A 12,880-nucleotide genomic window follows, 5' to 3' on the forward strand; every position below is an offset into this window, starting at 1 on the left:
GTGATTTAGGTAGCTGGATCCCACATGATCAACTGTGTGGTTTGAGTCCTGGACCTGGTAGCTTGCAAAACTACACCAGGCATATGTGCATGCACACCCAAAATCCCAGGAGGAGAATGGAAGAAAAGGGATTGTGGCATGACCATCCCCTTGGGGAGTGCTTTCTCAGTTTCCCTCTCTTCTCTGTCTCTGGTGAGTACATGAACCCTGAAGAAAATTAAAAAAAAAAAAAGACATTAGCATGGCTTGAAAAGTCGAAGCTATACCGAAAAGAATGTCCAGAAATCTCCTTTCCTACCCAGTCCCTTTATTCCATTCCCTTCCGTATCCTTTCACTTCCATCCATACCACCTTACCGGTTTCCAGTTATCCTTCCTGTCTCTGCGTAACTAAACATGTACGTGTCTATTTCATTTCCCTTCTTTTATACATAACATATTGCTGTAGATACTCTTCTGACTTTGCGTATTTCTCATTCAAAAATGTACCCTGGGAACCACTCTCTAAGTTCCTGGAGATTCATTGATGGATTAATGGAATTCTTTCTCTCTAAACAGCTGTGTAATTTTCCACTGTGCGATTGTGTTCAGTAGTTTATTTAACCACTTTCCTATGTATGGGTATGTAGACGGTGTCACACTTGCTGTTACAAATAAGAACTTCTCTGTAACGCTTGCTCAATCTCGTCTCCATCTTTGTTGCGTGTCTCATTCGCGACAGCACACCCAGGAGGAGCTGCAGCAGCTGAGGTCAGACTTGGATGCTGTTTCCGTGAAGTGCAACAGCTTTTTTCATCAGTCTCCATCTGGTTCGAGTGTCCCAACTCTGCGCTCAGAACTGAATCTGCTGGTGGAGAAGATGGACCATGTCTATGGTCTCTCCACGGTCTACCTGAATAAGTGAGTGAGCTGAGGTTTTGGATTTAAAGAGCAATGTTTCTCATTGGGATAAGAAGGGAGAGGGCCTGGAGTATTTCAAGACTAATGCCAATAAAACCTCCTGCAGCTCTTGGAGGGAGCATACTCACGGTGCGACGTCTGGGCTTTAGTTTCTACTGACGGAATGGGTTCACTTGGCTGCTATGGGCAAACCCCAGTGATGTGGGTGGGGAGTTCATTTACAGCATGAGGACTGTCTGCACCCCATTTTTATTTCATTAGATACCTCTAAAAAGAACACTTAAAGGCATTTAAGAGAAAGGGAGAGAGAGTAAATAAAAAGGCAAGTTTTCAGTTCACCTAGATTGTTAGCTTTGAAGGGCTTCCTTCTACGCACCTATCTCTACCTATGACTTGGAGGAATAACAGATCTTGATCATGTCACTTGGGTTTCTGGCCTCACGTGTTTTTTCTGCAAGTCTGTTACATGTGTGCATATCCCAGTGCCACTTAGAACTACATTTTTTAAAAAAATTGTTTTTCTACTTTATTTTAATTTGACCAGAGAGGGTCAGAGTGAAAGAGAGACAGAGATAGAGACAGAGAGACAGAAAGAGAAAGCCACCAGATCTGGGACTCAAACCATGGTTGGCCATGTGGGAGTCCAGCACTCTTAACCACAACGCCACCTGTCGGCCCCACTTAGAACTACATTTTGAACTGGCTTCAATTGACATCATATATAAGGAGGTGCAAAAAGTTTGTGGAAAAAGCATTTTGTGAAGAAATTGCATGGATTTCAAGTTTTTTTTTTGCACAAATAACCTCAGACTTCAGTTCAGTTTTCCACAAACTTTATGAAATACCTTCACGTACCACTCTTTCTTGTTTTTATAAAAGACCATCCTCATCTAATAACGGTGAAATGGATTTTGGCAGCGGCGTTTTGCAAACCTGTCTACAGTCCAGGTGTGTAAGCAGTTCTTAACGTTAGCGTGTTAACGAAGGGAGGTGATCTTCTCCCCGCAGGTTAAAGACAGTCGATGTTCTGGTGCGCAGCATCCAGGATGCTGAGCTCTTGGTCAAAGGCTACGAGATCAAGCTGAGTCAGGAAGAAGCAGTTCCGGCCGACGTCTCAGCTCTGGAGTCCCATCGCTCCACATTACGGGTTGGTGGCTCCGAATTTCTTTGTTGGTTGATTCAGCATATCCGTTGCTTTGCGTTGGCAGAGAAATGCAACTTTGGATCACACGACAGTGATTTACGTTTACATTTCTGCTAAGCAGAATATCCTGGTTATTTTGATAGCAATGTAACTTAATGTGTATTAGAAGAAGGGCCTGAGAAACATGTCTAGCTAGGGAGGGAAGAGCATGGATTAAGTCTACTTCTTTTCTCCCCAGTAAAATCATAGCTTCCATGGGTATAATCGATGTGTCTAAGTTATGCTGTAAGACTGTAAAGCACTAACTATTATCTCATTTGGTTCTCACAAGCTACTTTTTGGGGTGAACAAGAAAGGGATTTTATGTCCGATTACAGATGAGAAAACCAAGACTCAGACTGACTGAATGACTTTTAGTAAAGCCAGTTTGTGTATTTCTCGAGTACTACCTGCCTCTGGCTTCCCAGTATACATCAACACAGAGACCGTGAGCTATCTGAAAGTGTTTTTTGCACAGACTCGCTAGGGGGCTAGTGTCTGATCACAGCTGTAATGTGGAGCCGGCCATGGACAGTGTCTTTGCTTCCTACCTCGGTCTGAACCCTTCTGAGCAGGGAAAACATTTAACTTGTTTCTGGACTTCCGTTTTTATAGCATTGGCTTACCGATGTGAAGGACAAGAATTCAGTGTTTTCAGGCCTGGAGGAAGAAATTGCCAAGGCCAAGGTCGTGGCGGAGCAACTGAGTCGTCTAACACCAGAGCGAAACCTGGATCTGGAGCGCTTCCAGGAGAAGGGTTCCCAGCTCCAGGAGCGCTGGCACCGGGTCATCGCCCAACTTGAGAGCCGGTGAGTGCCCCACCTTTTCCCCGTTAGAGTTCAAGAACTAGGTTTGAGACATTCAGTTATATTGTCTTTTAAGCCAGAATTAATGAGAAGGGTCCAAACTGCAAAAACAGTGTACATTCTGGACAAGATAAGGGACAGAAAGCTGGACCCCCAACCCTGAAGCAGACCTGAGGCCTGCTTGTGGATTAGCAATGATGGTTCTGTTAAGTGGTGCCTCCCCTATGTCCCAGATCTGAAATAATTTAGCCTTTGATGCCAGTGGCTCCTTAGACTGGAAAGGTCACGTGATCTTTTCCTTTCCTTTTTTTGAGAGATTTTTATTATAGGGCACTGGAGAGACTGAGAGACAGAAAGTAAGAAGTCACCCCTCAGTGCAGATGGCCACACCCCAGTCCCTTCTCCTCCATTCTCCTCTTGGGATTTTGGGCATGCATGCACGCGTGTGCACACACACCCGGCGTGTTTCAAACCGCCAGATCTGGGACTTGAACTGTGGTCAGTCATGTTGGAGCCTAGCATTTTTCTTTTTATCTTTTTCTTTTTTCTTTTCTTGGTTTTTTTTTTTTTTTTTTTTTTTTTTTTCTTAGGTGTGATTTTTGCTATAGCAGGATGCATGTGTTCACTGGAGGGACAGAGAGACAAAAAGCAAGAAATCACCCCTGGGCGGGGGAGGGGAAATGGCCATGCCACAATCTTTCTCCTTCTTTCTTCTCTCTGGGATTTTGGGCTGATACCTTTTGTTTGTTTGTTTTGTTTTGTTTTGAGAGGTTTTTGCTATAGGGCATGTGCGCTCGCCAGAAAGACAGAGAGAGACAGAGAGTGAGAAATCACTCCCAAGGGGGGATGGCCATGCCACAGTCCCCTCTCCTCCATTCTCCTCTTAGGATCTTGGGCATGCATGCACATGCGCCCAGCGTGAGTTTAAGCCATTGGGTCGGGGACTCGAGCCGCGGTCAACTACATGGAAGTCTTGCGACATAGCCATTATGCCAACTGCTGGTCCCATGCCTGGCGTGTTTTAAGCTGCCAGGTCCAGGGGTCAAACTGCTGTCAAATCCGTTCAAGTCTAGCAAAGTAACCATTATGCCATCTGCTGGTCTTGGAGCCTAGCATGTTTCAAGCCCCCGGGTCCAGGATTCAAACCATGGTCGATTATGTGGGAGTTCAGCGCCACCTGTGGACCCTGGTGATCTTTTCTTAAGGACAGAACCTAGGTTCTAGTTTTTGTTTTACTAACTTTGAATCTAATTACGAGGCACTTTTTATAGTAGAGCTTTATAGAATTTCATGCTTTCGTCTCATTTGCTAATTCAGGTTTTTTTTGTTTGTTTTAATCACTGTTAGTTAGGTTCTGCCTCTGACAGATATGAACAGGAGAGAGAGAAAACTGCACCTTTCTAATGCTAAGCTGGGAGGGAAACATGTGAGGAGGGATTTTTTTCCCTAAAAGAATTATTTATTTAATTTTATTCATTCATTTATTTTCATTAGACTAGAGAGAGACAGAGAGAGAGAGCTAAAGTGAGAAAACAAGCCACCAGGTCTGAGACTCGAACTGTGGTCAGTCATGTAGGAGTGTCCAGCACCTTAACCACCACGCCACTTGCTAATGCCCAAGAAAGCAAGCTGTCAGGTCTGGGACTTGAACCATGGTCAGCCATGTGGGAGTCCAGCACCTTAACCACCATGCTGTCTGCCAGCCCTGGGGAAAGGAATTTTAGCAACTGTATAAATGTGGATTGATTTTTCTGTAGTTGAATTACTGTCCCAGGCAGGGCTTGTTCGTCTAACAGAACTGATAACTGTTACAGGAAATAACAGTAAATCCCTCCAACATTACAGCGACTCGTTAGTCACAGCCATGTTCCTCCGACGGGTGCTGTCATCGCAGCACAGAAGTGTACAGCTGCTACTACTTTATGGCAGCCTCAGTGCTCCTTAGTCCCCTAAATACAAATTTTGACAAGGATTGTCACTGGGTGTCAGGCCACAGCATTTTCCAAGGTTAGAAGGACCTGAGTGGCTTTTACTCTTTACCCCGAGGGCACTGCGTGCACGTGTAGGTCTGACTTGGTCTCGTATCATTCTGCCTTGTAGCTAACGATGCACCCTCTGTGGTCAAGCCCAGCTGCAGGCACGGGCTGAGGAGGGAATTGCCTCACTTACATTATTTATGCTAAGGCCTCTGGCATTTCCTTCTGCTCTGCCAGCCAAGCTGAGCTAGGAAGTATCCAGGAAGTCCTGGGAGATTACCGCGCCTGCCATGGGACACTCATCAAGTGGATTGAGGAAACCACGGCCCAGCAGGAAATGATGAAGCCAGGCCAGGCAGAGGACAGCAGAGTGCTGTCGGAGCAGCTCAGCCAGCAGACGGTGGGTATGGCGGGAGTGTGGTGGAAGTTGAAGGAGGGCGTGAGCTTGGCCGAAAAGAAGATGGTGTTCTTTTTTTCTTTCTTTCTTTCTTTCTTTCTTTCTTTTTTTTTTTTTTTTTGAGAGGGTGCATGCGCTTGCCAGACAGACAGAGACATAGAGACAGAAAGCGAGAAATCACCCCCCCAGAGGGGATGGTCACGCCGCAATCCCTTCTCCTCCATTCTCCTCTTGAGATCTTGGGCACCCCGCACACGCTCCCGGCGGGAGTTTTAAGCCACAGGGTCTGGGACACGAACCGCGGTCGACTACGTGGGAGTCCAGTGACATAGCCATTACGCTAACTGCTGATTCCCATTATGTGCATTTCTTTAATTTTGAAAAATACACCCAGGAGAACCCATGTGTTTTATTAAGGGATGCACACATTAACAAAGCATTTCTTATAGTTTTCCAAAACTCTGTATCAGAATCAGATTTGTAAATTAAATATGTCAGAACTTTTTTTTTATATGATCAGTTATTTAATCAGGTTCTTGACAAAAAAATCTAGAACAACAATTTGTGAGGATAAACTCTATTTGTAAGGGCAAACACGGATCGCAGGTAGCCCTGGAGCTGAGGAACAGCTTTGACTTTTGGTAAAATTTGCAAGTCCACAGCTTTCTGATCAACCTTGCACTGCTCTGAAATCTTGTATTTCTCCTTCTCTGTGTCGAAGATCTCTTCTTCCTGGTGTCAGGGCTTCTGTAGTTTCTCTTTCTTGAAGTAAGCATCAGTAAGGTGCTTCGGGATTTTTACTTTGCTAATATCAAATTTCGTGAAGGTGGCAATGACAAATTTCTGGTGTGTTCTACTCAGTGGAACTCGATTGAGAACCAGAGATCCAGTCACAAGTAGCAAGCTACTGCTCAGCTGCTTCAGGAAAACCACTCTCTTGCCTCTGTGGCGTCCAGTGAGGATGATCAGAATGGTCCCAGGAGTGATGCTGGCTCGCAGCTTCCTCACATGCTGACTGAAGGGTTTTTTGCCGTGGCTCAACAGCTTTCGAGGCACATCTTCAGTAGGATAACACCTAGACATTTTGCGCAGTTTAACCACCCGGGTGCCACCATTCTTGTCTCCACCAACTGGTTTTGTGACAGTCGCAAGAACCTTCTCTTCTTTTTCTTTTCGATCCTGGATTTGGCGGCCGAGTATTTCTCTTGTACGTGGCCTTCCTGGAATACATGGCAGACCGGGAGTATCTGCCGATGCCCTGGACTAGGACAGGGTTTCGGCTGCAATGGGGCTTCCCCTTCTTGGGCTTTTTAGCCTTGGGGTCACTCTTTTTAACCTTGCCACTGGCTTCAGCCTTCTTGGCTTCAGGTTTTTTCTCCTTAGTGTCCTGCTTTGCAGCTTTTTCACCTGCCATCTTGTATAATGAGAAAGAGCAAAGTATTAGAACTTTTTAAGTTAAAGGGAAATCCCTGAAACTACTAGATATGCTAAGGTATTTTTCTAAAATCAAATGAACAGAGTCTATGAATATGACTTGTGTTAAATAAGGTTTATTCTTAGCTTTATTTCCTGTAGTCTATACAAGCGACTTTATTGTGCCTTTGCAAACAGGATACATTTTTCAAAAAACGAATCAAAATTTTTCATATGTATAGCCCTGGATAGATTACAGTGTAACAATACTTGCTACATAATTATAGAAATACTACAGAAAGGTGTTGAAAATTCCAGGCCCTGTCTTCTTTGAAGGGCTCCTACGAGTGGTCTCGAGATAACTGGTTTCGCTTTTCGTCAGAGGACTTAATAATGTCCCTGAGTTTCTGTGACTATTGAAATCACTAGTGGACAGATTTCTGTTTGTTTATGTTTTAATTTACTATAGGGTGCTTGTGCTCACCAGAGAGAGATTAGGGGGGATTAGGAGAGCACCCCCGCCCCCACGCGGGGGGCTGGCCACACTGCAGTCTCATCTTCTCCATTCTCCCGTCGGGATTTGGGCACACATGCGCACATTGTTGTGGTTTTCAAACTGCTATGCTGCTGGCCATGTGGAGTCCAGCCGCCTTAACCACCATATCACTGGCTGACCCTGGGTAGATGAGATATTTCCATTTAATCTCTATTACCCCCTCCCCTCCTCTCATTGCCAGAGGACATGTGCTTTCCAGAGAGAGCGAGAAGCCCTCCATGGGACATGGACACACTACAGTCTTCCTTCCGTAATTTCTCTGCTCCATCAGGATTTGAGGCATATGTGGACACTCACCCAGCATCTTCCTCAAACTGCTTGGACTAGGATTAGAACCATAGTCGGCCATGTGGGATCTGGTGCTCTCTACATAGAGCTTAACCCCTGAGCTATGTAGCTGGCCCTGCTTTGTTTCTCGATATTATATTTTATGTTATGAAGATTAGAATGTAGAGATTGGAAAACTAAGAAAAATTGGGGCTGGCAGGTAGTGTGGTGGTTAAGGGCCCTGGACTCCCATGTGGCCAGTCATGGTGTGAGTCCCAGATCTGGCGGCTTGAGTTCTCATTTACCCTCACTCTCTCTCTCGCTTGATCCGTCTCTGGTTAAATTAAAATAAATAAATACATAAATAAATAAAAGATTAAATAAAATAATTCTTTTTTTTGGAGAGAGTTTTACTGTAGGGCACATGCGCTCGCCAGAAAGACAGACAGAGAGATAGAAGTGAGAAATCACCTCCCCAGGGGGGATGGCCACACCACAATCCCTTCTCCTCCTTCTCCTCTCGGGATCTTGGGCACACATGCACACACGCCCGACGTGAGTCCAAGCCACCGGGTCCAGGACACGAACCACAGCTGACTACATGGAAGTCCAGCAACATAGACATTATACCAAGTGCTGGTCCCAATAAAATAATTCTTTAAAAAAAAGAAAACTTAAAAAAAAAATCTCTTGGTAAAAGAATATTTCATTTGAAGCATGTTTTATTGGTATTTTGTTTTGTTTTGTTTTAGCTTTATGGTTAATTTTGTCAGGCCTGGAGTTAAATTTGCTGGATTCCAATCCTGACTCACTCATCTATCTATGAGGCCTTGAACAAATCACATAACTTCTCAGCAATAAAATGGACATAGTTTATTATCTATAAGGTTATTGTTTTAGAATGGAATGAAATAATGCATATAAATTAGTTAGAACCCTGGTTCTCCAAGTGTGGACCCCAGACCGTCAGTATTTTTTTTTTCTTCAGTTATTTTATTTATTTATTTATTTTTTTGGAGAGGTTTTTGCTATAGGACACGTGTGCTTGCCAGACAGACAGAGACAGAGAGACAGAAAGCGAGAAATCACCCCCCAGGGGGGATGGCCACGCCGCAATCTCTTCTCCTCCATTCTCCTCTCGGGATCCTGGGCACGCACGCACACGCACCCGGCGTGAGTTTTAAGCCACCGGGTCTAGGACGCGAACCGCGGTCGACTACGTGGGAGTCCAGCGACATAGCCATTACGCTAACTGCTGGTCCCCAGACCTGGGGTCATGCTGGTAAGGAGAGTTCTTGGAGCTGATCCCCGGCCCTCCTCGGAGATGCTGTGCGGGGAGGTAGGGTAACAGTCGTGTTTTCACTGGCCTTCACGGTGATTTCCTGCAGCCACTGCTCCAGGACATAGCGAATGCTGTCAGTGTCCATGATGATAATGTTCTGGTATTTTTGGTTCCTAGGATCTGTTTGCAGAAATCGAGAGAAATCAGACAAAACTGGACCAGTGTCAAAAATTTTCCCAGCAGTACTCCACTACTGTCAAGGTAACTGCCACATCCCGGAAGAGACAGAAATGACCTCTAGTTTAGAGAACTCTACATCGTCTCTGTAAGTCCCATTTCTGGACAAATTAGGCCAAGTCTGTCTGCTAGAGGCTGGCCCTACCTTTCAGTTAGTGCAGATGTGTGACTGCTGTGGCTCCAGCGTGGGGATGCTCAGAGAGGTGCCAGGCAGAATCTTCGGGTTTTCTTTTCAGATATTCTTCTCCTGTCTTGCCTATCTCAGGAAATAGTATCACTATTTTTCCTAGTTATTGAGGCAAAAGAAAAACCTACCAAAAAAAAAAAAAAAGTCACCCATAACTCTTCTCCTAGCCTAAACTTGTGTTCCTATCTCAGATCTGACTACTTCTCTCCCCTGTATTTCCTAGTTCACATCTAGGTGAGGGTTCTAACCTCGACCACTGCAGAGCTTAATCTGGTCTCTTGCTTTGGCTCCTGCACCCCCACACTGTTTTCCAGTACAGAGCAGGACTTCTTTCACGAATGTAGTATGGCAGTGACTCTCAGCACCACCGAGTAGAAGCTCCACCATATGCACACACGTTTTCTGATGTCAGAGGGGCTGTGCACATCCATAAGAAAGGAGAAGGGAAGGGTGTGGAGAGAGGCTGCCCAGTGGGCCTGACGGTGTTGCAGCTGTCTTGCTGTCAGGCCCCTGGGCATGTGAATGCCCATCATGCTTCTCAGGCCACTCGGGCTAGGACCTGAACCCTGGTCTGGCCTGTGGAGTCTGGCTCCTCCTGTGTAGTGCCAGTGGTCTCACATCGTATTTTTATGTGTAAGAAAACATTAAAAAAAGAAACTTCCAATTCTGAGACATGTCATTGATTATAAAGATATATTCTAATTTTAGAGATGCTAAAATGTGAGGGGGAATGTGTAGCTTAGAATAGATGAAATGTGGTAAATTGGATCATGTCACTCACTTAAAATAGTCCAGTGGTTTCATACTGTATTCATACTAAAATCCTTTCTTTTTTTAAAATTTAATTTGCCAGAGGATACTTGCACAAAGGTATATACCGGAGGGTAAGCAAGAGGGAGGAAGTGAGGAAGTCCCACAGGCCACCCCTCAGCCAGGGCGTGGTCAAGCCTTAATCCCTTCTACTCCATCCCTCCCTTTTGAGGTTTTGGGTATGCATGCACACGCACCCAGTGTGGTGTTTTGTTGTTGTTTGTTTTTTTTTTTTGGAGAGGTTTTTGCTATAGGGTGCGTGCGCTCACCAGACAGACAGAGAGAGACAGAGAGATAGAAAGCGAGAAATCACCCCCCAGGGGGATGGCCACACCGCAATCCCTTCTCCTCTGGGATCTTGGACACACATGCACACACCCCCAGCGTGTTTTAAGCCACCGGGTCAGGGACTCGAACTGTGGTCGATTACATGGGAGTCCAGTGACATAGCCATTACGCCAACTGCTGCTGGTCCCCCCAGTGTGTTTTTCAAGCCACCCACTCTGGGGCTCTTAACCGCATGGGCGACCGTGTGGGATCCAGCTGCCTTAACTGCCACAGCACAGGCTGGCTGCCTAAGACAGTGCTACTCCTTACATGATGTGCAAGGCCATGCATGATCCGACCCTCCCGCTTCTTTGAAAACATCTTCAGAGAAAAACAACTTGGGATTATTATGTACTTTTTTGGTTATTATGTGACACCCACTAGAATGTCAGTTTGGGACGCGGTTTGTTTCTGACTCTCCCCGCTCTGTGTATAGCACTCAGGACAATGGTGGGCACGTAGTGATGTTCAACAGCTATTTTTTGAATGAATGCATTTCTTTGTAACAGAAGACTTGGTGCTGGAAAGAACTGAGTTCAAATCCTAGCTTTACCATTTTCCAGACTTGAGACTTTGCACAAGCTCTTAGCCTCACCGAGCTCTGTTGCTGTATCTCTAAACGGGAACAGTGACTGCCTCACTGAGAGACGGGCAAGATGTACACCCAGCACAGTGCCTCAGCCTTCAGCTACCTTCAGAGAATGTAGCGGTTGCTTTTATCACCCTTCAGACTGTTTCATTACTACTGTTTCTTCTATATTCCTTAAGGAGCTCAGCCCATGTTTTCTTTCTGCCTAGAGTATTTTTTTAAATATTTTATTTATTATAATTATTATTTTTTAGTTGCCGTAGGGCATGTGCACCCGCTAGAGAAAGAAGGTGAGAAAGCAAGCTGTCGGGTCCAGGACTTGAACCTCAGTCAGCCCTATGGGAGTCCAGCACCTTAACCACCATGCTACCTGCTGGTCCCCCTGCCTAGTGCTTTTCAAGTAGACAACAGGAGCAGTGCCTCCTAGGCAAAGGAACTGCATAGTTAAAGACGGCAGAGGATTACAAATATGTAACGATATGAGGAAATAGAAGTAATGTGTCCCTTAACGGCAGAGATATACTCTGAGAATGTGTCGTTAGACGTTTATGTCACGTGCTCATTGCAGAGTGTGCGAACCCACACTTACAGGGCACACCCCCACTCACCTAGGCCGTGTGGTACAGTCTGACAGGGTCACCATTGTGGTCGTGAGCTCCCCTTGGCACGTGACTGGATTCTGGGACGGCTGGAGGGTATGTGGCACACGAGGAGCGGTGACTATGGAAGGGCGTGAAGGTCCTTGTTCAGCTGTTTATCTTCTAGTCTTGGTACTCAGAATGTTGTCTTTTTTTTTATTTATTCATTCACTCATTCTTTTTTTTAAAAAAAGTTATTTTATTTATCTTTATTTATTTTAATTCGATGGGGTGGGGGCAGTGAGAGTGAGAGAGTGAAAGTGAGAAAGCAAGCCGCCAGGTCCGGGACTTGAACCATAGTTGACCATGTGGGACTCGAGTGCCTTAACCACCACACCACCTGCTGGCCCAGAATGTTGTCTTTGAGTCAGTAGCATTGGCATCACCTGGGTGCAGAGTCCTTGTAGTAAGGTCGCCAGGTGCTTCGTATACCTGTCGATGTTTGGGAAGCTCTGGTCTGAGTCATTAAAAGCGTTTAAGAAGAGTGACGCGGCTGTTGGAGTGTTGGAGAAGAGCTGTTCTGGTGACAGGATAAAGACGTCGAAGGGAGACAGAGCAGAGAGAGGCAGAGGGCCGGGGCTAAGGCTGCACTCAAGGGTTGCGGGGGAAACAGCAGACTCATGGGCGGAACGGGAAGAGTCCTGGTTCAGGGATCAGAGGGCTGAGATTTTCTCATCTGCCGCTCGCTCACTGAGTTATTGGGGAAAGTCACCTGCCCTTGGGATTTCAGCTTCCCCAAGGATGAGATCAAAGAATAAGTCAGGAAACTACAACCCACAGGCTAAATCCAGCCCATATGCCTATTTTTGTATGGTCGATGAGAAATGGTTAGAAAAGAAGTCAAAAGAAGAATATTTTATGACACAAAAATTACGTGAACTCTGATTTCCGACGGCCATAAGCAACATTTCATTGTAGTCCAGCCACTTACGTATCATCCTCGGCGATGTTCCCTTGCAACGGCAAAGTCCAGTTGTTGAGCGACACACGTAGTGCAGCCAGGTGATTTCTTTTTTTAAGCCACTGGTTCTGGGACCCGAACCGTGGTCAGCTACATGGGAGTCCAGCAACATAGCCATGATGCCAACTGCTGGTCCCATGGCCAGGTGATTTCTATCTAGCTCTTTCTAGGAAACGTTTGCCAACCTCTAGCCTGAGTGGTCTGCATTTCTGTCGCATGGCGTGTGTGGCCATGGAGCCCTAAAGAAACGTCTCTTTCCCTGCAGAGTCCTTGTAGTAAGGTCGCCAGGTGCTTCGTATACCTGTCGATGTTTGGGAAGCTCTGGTCTGAGTCATTAAAAGCGTTTAAGAAG

The 12,880-nt window shown here is 45.7% G+C and overlaps 1 protein-coding gene across 7 annotated transcripts in view; it reads left to right on the top strand.

Annotated features, from left to right (window-relative positions):
• Positions 1-12,880, top strand: part of MACF1 (microtubule actin crosslinking factor 1) — a 278,797-nt gene that overhangs the window by 102,990 nt on the left and 162,927 nt on the right. For all 7 annotated transcript variants that reach the window (XM_027775768.1, XM_027775769.1, XM_027775770.1 and 4 more), the window contains exons 26-30: positions 721-899; positions 1,908-2,046; positions 2,698-2,891; positions 5,102-5,264; positions 8,957-9,040. In XM_027775768.1, the coding sequence (XP_027631569.1) occupies positions 721-899; positions 1,908-2,046; positions 2,698-2,891; positions 5,102-5,264; positions 8,957-9,040 (759 nt within the window). The remainder of the gene's footprint in view (positions 1-720; positions 900-1,907; positions 2,047-2,697; positions 2,892-5,101; positions 5,265-8,956; positions 9,041-12,880) is intronic.

The sequence above is a fragment of the Tupaia chinensis genome, unplaced genomic scaffold (genome assembly GCF_000334495.1).
Source record: "Tupaia chinensis unplaced genomic scaffold, TupChi_1.0 Scaffold000604_1, whole genome shotgun sequence".
NCBI lineage: Eukaryota > Metazoa > Chordata > Mammalia > Scandentia > Tupaiidae > Tupaia > Tupaia belangeri.